The sequence below is a fragment of the Grammomys surdaster genome, unplaced genomic scaffold, assembly GCF_004785775.1.
Source record: "Grammomys surdaster isolate TR1022 unplaced genomic scaffold, NIH_TR_1.0 63, whole genome shotgun sequence".
Lineage (NCBI taxonomy): Eukaryota > Metazoa > Chordata > Mammalia > Rodentia > Muridae > Grammomys > Grammomys surdaster.
In genome coordinates this window covers 15887150-15894675 of record NW_021604565.1, presented here as the reverse complement: position 1 = coordinate 15894675, position 7526 = coordinate 15887150, and the positions used below count along the sequence as shown (strand labels likewise).

Below are 7526 nucleotides of genomic sequence, written 5' to 3'. Positions count from 1 at the left end.
CTTCGTGTCCTGAGGGCGAGCGCGCGCAGCTGTGGGCGGGGCCAAGCCGGCTGGGCGGGGCTAAGCAGGCTAAGCTCCGATCGTCCTTCTTCACGCCGCTCTGCCGCCGGTGTTCCTTTTCTGCTGCAGTGTCCCGGGCTCCAATTCCGGAAGTGGGCTCAGGTCCTGCGGTTCCGGGACACAGGCCGCGACTGTCGCCACGGTGGCGGCCACTACATCACGTCCCACGTCGGCGGCGCTGGACGCCGTAGTGTCGACGAGCCCGGAGCCCATGACAGGCCAGGGCCAGTCGGCGGCCGGGTCGGCGGCGTGGAGTGCGGTGTTCCGCCACGTCCGGTATGAGAACCTGGTGGCTGGCGTGAGTGGCGGGGTCTTGTCCAACCTGGCGCTGCACCCGCTCGACCTTGTGAAGATCCGCTTCGCTGGTAAGAGCCTGCCCATGCCCCGGGCGGCTTCCCTTGCTGCCAGCCCAACAAAGCACTAAACACCCAAAGGAAACATTGGTCTCCCCAGACTCAGTACTACAAGGGGTAGAGCCCCGAAGATGATGCTGTGTGCCCTGCGTTACCTGGAGCTAGGATTTAGGAAGGAGGTCCCGGCTTTCCCTGTGTCCCCTAACCCTAAAGGATAGGGAAAGTGGGTGAAGTTTGAGAGAAAGGAGACTGTCACATTTGACCCTTATGTTCACGAGCCATTCACTCTTAGGGGTAATTTGAAGTCTTAGGGCAGCCACGTGTTTGGCTGTATAAAGTCAAACCAAAGTGCAAGTGTTTAAGCTGGAGCATTGTCTCCTTCCGAAAAGAAGGTCTTGGTTTGGGATTAAAGTATTCTCGAAGGTTTCTTTAGTTTGGAGTATTTATAATATGCATTGTCTAGTGAAGGAAGGAGGAACATCTACACTCTAAATAATTGTATTTAAGCGTGAATTAAGTATATGGAAATTAACACGGCAGTTTAGGAATTAAAAATCAAGCCTTTAGAAATGGCTTTAGTAGAGCTTTCTAATTTTAATCATTTACTTGATGTATGTGTCTTACTGTTTGAAGAGTGGAGTCGAACTAAGAAGTACCAACAGTTTCTTACTGTTAGGAAACTTAAAAATGTAATTAGCATAAGTTATATAAAAGGATTCTATACAACATGAAATCAAGTGCTAAGTAGAATAAATTCAAATACAAAATAAGAATACAAATATACTATATAAAAAAAACTAAAGAAAGCAGGAGCTAGAGAAATGGCTTAGCACCCCCAGAGGACCCACATTGGGTTCTTAGCACCCACTTTGAACAGGTGGCTCACAACTGTCTGTAATTCCAGCTTTAAGGAAACCTAAAATCTCTGGCCTCTGCCAGCACATGCACATACCCTACCCAGGGACACATATGAAATAGAAAACAATAAAATAAATATTTAAAAAATAAGCACAGGTGACCTGTATGTATTTGTAAAGGTTCCATATTAAAGTTCTCAACAGGATTACTATTTTGGCAGCCAGAGAAGAGACAAGAAGACATTCTTGTGGAGAATATCTGATGCCTATGGAGGGTATCCTAGAAAAGATACTACGGAGACGTATTTCCATGGAGTTTGCTATGCATCTATAGATAATTGTTACAATAAATTGTTACCAACATTGATAGCTAACTTTACGCAGATGATAACGGTAGGGATTTGGGTAAGCTATCCAAGTCACAAGGTGGTAAAGAGCAATCTGAGGTTTGAGTTCAGGAGTTTCACTCTGAAACTGCCCTGCACTTACCTGCAGCACCACTGGGAATCCCTGCTAACACTGGCTTAAACGTGAGTAGCCTTGACTTCTTGAGATGTGGGTCTGTGTCTTGGTGTCTCTCTTACACAGCCTCCTCTAAAACAGAAGGTGGGGAGCTGAGACTTTGATTGAGGAAGAGGGTTGGCCAGGTTGGCTTTTGGACAAGGCTACAAAGCTTACTAGGCTTGAGGAAAGGGAATTCTTGGTACCTGAGAAGATTCATCATCTTAATGTGAGAAGAGTATTGGAAACTTGTAAGGTAGATAAGGTGGTTAGTAACAGAATAAGGGGTTAAGATTAGATAGGTATCCCTAATTGAAGTCCTTCCCACAGCAGAGCAAGCCTGTGTAGTGGTAAAACCTACAGTTTGACTGACGAGTGATAGGAAGGAGAAACTGAGGAAGATAAACTATGAAAAGTTGAGTCGGCTTTTAGTTAGGGTTTCTGTTGCTGTGATAAAACGCCATGACAAAAGCACCTCGGGAAGGAAAGGGTTCATTCCTTATGGTTCTATCGTCCCTCATCCAGGGAAGTCAGGGCAGGAACTCAAGGCAGCCACCTGGAGGAGGAGCTGATGCAGAGGCTGTGGGGGATGCTGCTTACTGGCTTGCTCACCTGCTTTCTTGTACAACTTAAGACTTCCTGTAATGGGGTAGAATTGAGGGTGGCATCCCCACCTCCACACTGTGGGGGCTGGGTTCATCCCCAATATTAGTCAAGAAACTGTTCTGTAGACTTACCTACAGGCCATCTGGATGAAGGCATTTTCTCAGTTGAGGTTCTTCTCCCCAAACAACTCTAGCTGTGCCGAGCTGACATAAAACTAACCAATACAGTCACCAGTAGGCATCAGTACTAGATAATGCCTCCATTTTGTGCTTTCATATAATTAAGCCCACTTATTAGAATTACTGTCTAGCAGTGGTGAGGAAGGTTAATCCTGAATGCATGTGCTATAAAACCAAACAGTTCATTGACACCCAAGTAAACTGGAGCTCCAGTGTTGACAGTTTAAAAAAAAAAAAAAAGTAGAACTGTTATGTGAGAAGGGTAAAGGAAAAGCTTCATGTGGGTAGGGAGGTGCCCGCTGTGAGTTGGTCCTAAGAAAAATTACAGGCACGCAGAATTTGCCCTGGCAAAGCAGTGGTACTCTGCAATGATACACAAAGTGGCCAAGACAGATGCTTTTGAAAGAGGTTGGACATGGGCACTGAATGAGCTCAGTGGTTGAATGCTGCCTTAGGTCTTAGGTTGAGGCACTCAGGCCTTGAGCTCAAAAACCTCTATCACAAAACAAGTAGAGACAAACCACATAAAGCACAAGTGAAGGGAATTTATAACTAAGTAAGAAACAAGCTCTTCAGGTGTGACCAAGACAAGGAAGTAGATAAAGCTAAGAGCCAGCATGTGAGACAGTGTGTCCCGGGATGGTGGGACTACATAGTTTTTAAAGCCAATGTACTTGCTGCTGTTCTTCAAAAAGAATTTAAAAATTATCTTGGCTCCTCCAATATACCAACTTTTCTGTTGAGTTACAGTCTCCTGGCATCTTTCAGTGTTACCACTAGCCTTTACGGTGATGTGAGATCTCTGCTTTCATGAAATTCCTCAGATCACTTAGACTAAAAACTCACTGTGTATACAACTTCCATGTGATGACAGTAGAGAGACTCCTTCCGGTCTTCTCTGCCTTCAAATTCATTCTACCTGAGGACACCACAATTTCCTTTCTCAAAACATGTATGTGATTATTTTAGTTCCCCCCCCCCAAGAACCTTTGTAGTTTGAGCTGCAACAAAATACCACTACAACCAGTATGGCTTAAACAACAAAAGGATTATTTTTCTCTTGGGGATTTGGGGACTGGAAGGATCCCCAGGATCAAAGATGTTAGTCAGGTTGGTTTCTAGTGAGAACCCTCTCCTTGGCTTGCAAATAGCCATTTAATCCTAATTCTTTACTTAAAGGCCCTGTCTTCTTGTAGTCACTTTCAGAACTTCAGCTTTACCTGCACTTTGGAGATAATACAGTTCACTCCTAAACAGCTCCCATCCCCACCCTTCCTTCCAAACTAATATTCCTTCCTACACCAGCCCAACATGTGTGCCCCCCAAATCTCCAGTTTTCCTCCCCAAAGATGTCACCTTCTAAAGACCAGCGCCTAATCATTCTCACTATTCACACAGTTATTACTAAGATTAACTTCTTAAAACAGTAAAGCAAGCATGGGTGTATGGCCACAAACAGCAGGACTGTTTTGCCTTTTGTCTCACAAATGAATTGTGAGCTTATTATTGAGAGAAACCTGGAAAGCTGCCCAGAACAAGAAAATCTGTACAGAATGAAAGGCACAAAACCCAAGGGGCACATCAGAAGCATGTGTGCTGCAAAATACCTTTCCTAAGCAAACAGCCCTGCTATCTGAAGGGCTTCGTAAACTTTAAAAAATTTAGGAGGATATACCCACTCTACAAAGGAGAACGCTGAAGCTCAGACAGGGTAAAATCATGTAATTAATAAAGGAAAGTTGGTATCCAACCTAGGCCTCCCCTGAAGCTCAGTGCACTTTAATCTCATTTCGTAGTGTAATGTTGACAGGTTAATGATGAAAGAAACTGACTGTTCACCTTTGCATAGCACTGGTAAACAGTGCCAGACTCCATGCAGTGCAGTAGTGGGCGGGGACAGAGAACTGGGCATGTGTACATCGAAAAGACTATAATTTGTGTGAACTATTTTGGAAGGTACTTTTCACTGTGTTTTGAATTTATATTGATACCCTTTAACCCGTATCACTTCCTTTCTAATGGCTAATGATAAGGAAGTAATAAGAATCGATACAAATCGCTTTACAGGATATTCTTTAGAGAACTGTTTACTAGTAAAAAGAGGAGCAGACCAGACAGAGGGAATAGGGCGTACAAAAGAGAGTAGTGGGAGAGCAGGCTGAGATAGAGACAGTATAAAGGCCGAGTGGTGATGACACCTTTAATTCCAGGACTCAGGAGGCAGAGGCAGGTGGATCTCTGTGAGTTCAAGGCCAACCTCGTCTATAGAGTAAGTTACAGGACAGCCAGGGCTACACAGAGAAACCCTGTCTCGGGGAGGGGGGGAGTATAATGACACATACATATAAAAATTCTGTGATGAGACCCTTTTTTACGTGCTAAACCTAAAATATGGATTTAAAGGTTGAGAAACAGCTGAGGTGTGAGAGAGGAGAGTGAGTGTAGGGGTGATGATGGAATAGCTATGAGAGGGACCGCCACTGCATTGTCTCAGCATCTTCCTGTGCAAGCTTAATAACAAGGAGAGATGCTTGTGAAGTCCAGAGTAGAGAAGAAAGGAACATGCAAAACTATGTCAAACAAACTTTGTATCATGGGACTTTGTAATGTGGTTTTATAATCTGGTGTCCTATGCGTGATACGGAATGTTCCCTATTTCTTAATATTCTACTTCCAGGATTGAATCAACAGAGCAGTTGTTAAGACTGCATTGCTCCATATTATTTTCCTACAACCTGTTGACAGACCTGTTAAGTAGCCTTCATCTATCTAAATTATCTTATTTCAAATGTAGTTTTCTTTTCCTACAGAAGCAAAATAAAAATAAATGCCAAATATAGCCAGGCGTAGTAGCACTCTATACTTCAAAATACTACTACTGCTTAAAAACAGATAGCAGCATTTTCTGAGATGTAGGCAGGTCCAAGAGAGCTTTATGTGGTAGAGTAAAAAGATATAAAGGACTTTTTTTAAAAAATGTTTAATAAAAGGAAAAGACAAGTGTGGTGACTGGTCCTCGGTGGCATGACTGTCACTCGGGTAGTATGACCTTTGCTGTAGACAGTGGTGCCATATTGTTGAGCCTTACGGGACTTTAGAATGAGAACAGTGTGAGAAAGGATGGAGGAAACTAGCTCAGCTTTAGAAAATAGTATTCACATGAAATACTTGGGTACTTTATATTCCGACTGAGCTCTGTATGTGTTAGTAGAGAAGAATGTTCAGGAGTAGGCTGCCTTGCCTCAGCTCCCTTCTCTGCTGCCCCTAAGACCATGCTGGCATTCTTGATAGACTTGAAGCAGCTGACTAGGGTTTGTTTGTTTGTTTTTTTAAGAAATATTTTTATTTCATTTTATTTTATTGTATATGTACAATGTTTTGCCTGAATGAATGCATATATACCAGTTGCATGGCTGGAACCTACAGAATTCACAAGAGAGTGTCAGACTCTGGAACTAGAATTACAGGTGGTTGTGAACCACCATGTGGGTGCTGAGAATCATACCTAGGTCCTCTACAAGGGCAACACAAGTATTTATTCCAAACCACTGAACAATTTCCCTACACCCTGAGTAATAGTTTCAGACATTTGAGTTGGGTTATTTAAAGGCTACTTCCTAAAATATTAGAGGTTTTAGTATGCTCTGGCTGAATACTTTGGTAAGTTGACAGATGCACTAATTAAAAATTACCAGATATACTAAAAACAATTTCCTCTACGTGAGGTTTTCTTGGTGAATATATTTCCTTCATGGATCTGATTGTGTCTGTGTGTGGTTCATGGGCAGTGTCCCTTCTCACCCGTGTGCTCTTCAATACAGTGAGTGATGGACTGGAAGTAAGACCAAAATATAAAGGAATTTTACATTGCTTGGCTACCATTTGGAAAGTCGATGGACTACGAGGACTGTATCAAGGAGTAACCCCGAATGTGTGGGGTGCCGGTTTATCCTGGGGACTCTACTTTTTCTTGTGAGTAGATCTGGGGAATTTACAGTTTTGAAGAGAATCCTTGTTTTAATGATTTCTGTTTAATCACTTTTTTCTTTAACATGCGTAATTGATAAGTCATTTAATCAATTTTTTTGGATTGGAAAGATTGGGAAGCAGAGTAACTTGTTAGTTCCTGTCTGAAGCTGTTATCAGAGACGTTTGACCCCAAACAGAGTTCTAATAGGAACAAGATGACAGGATGAGATATGAGATTTGCAGAAACCATTGCTTTGATGTGAATTCAGGAAAGTTGAGGTAGTGAGCTGAGCAGTGGTTTGCATCTGCTGTGGTTACAGCCAGTGCTAGCTCCGAGTAACTCATGGTGACACTGTACAACTTCAGGAATTCCAAGGGACCATATTAGTATTCTTGAGCACTTTTTTAACAGCCAAAATAGATTAGAAAAAGGTGACTAAACCAGTTGTTAGTAGTTTTGTAAGTGTTACTGTTGGAACCTGAAACTGTTTTTTAAAGATAAATCTCACAATTTCAGTCTGTAAATTCAAACCTATAAAATGAACTGTTGTTGTCATGTATAAGAGATTAGTTCCAGAATATTCCCAAAGTAGAAAATGTCTGCAGAATTGAAGTATCATAGATAGTTATATATTATTGTCAGCTAAAATAACAAGAATCCCAGAGTGTTTGAGATGGCTTAGAGAAGCGCATTTGATGCATAATAAAGTTCAATCAGGAGAGGGTAGAGCTAGGAGCACCTAGATCAGAGCACATAGATCAGAGATCCCTGTTGGGAAGAGAAAGCAATGACCAGATTCCTAGAAGAGTTTGAGGTACACTCCTCATAGCTTTTTTTTTTTTTTACCTGCCCCATCGTCTTCATAGCTTAATGACCTGTTAGACACCATCGCTATTTGGAATAACTCCTACTACATTCCCCTTAAAGGAGCCGCTGCAAACTCCTGAGCAGGCACCACACTCACCTTACTAAGTGTGAAAGAACATAGTCCAGAGCATCA

The 7526-nt window shown here is 42.5% G+C and overlaps 1 protein-coding gene across 1 annotated transcript in view; it reads left to right on the top strand.

The window, feature by feature from the left end:
* The first annotated feature begins 56 nt into the window (after positions 1–56).
* Positions 57–7526, top strand: part of Slc25a32 (solute carrier family 25 member 32) — a 15424-nt gene continuing 7954 nt past the window's right edge. Inside the window, exons 1-2 of the mRNA XM_028766163.1 lie at positions 57–425; positions 6378–6528. Coding sequence (XP_028621996.1) covers positions 272–425; positions 6378–6528 — 305 coding nt within the window. The 5' untranslated portion in view covers positions 57–271. The remainder of the gene's footprint in view (positions 426–6377; positions 6529–7526) is intronic.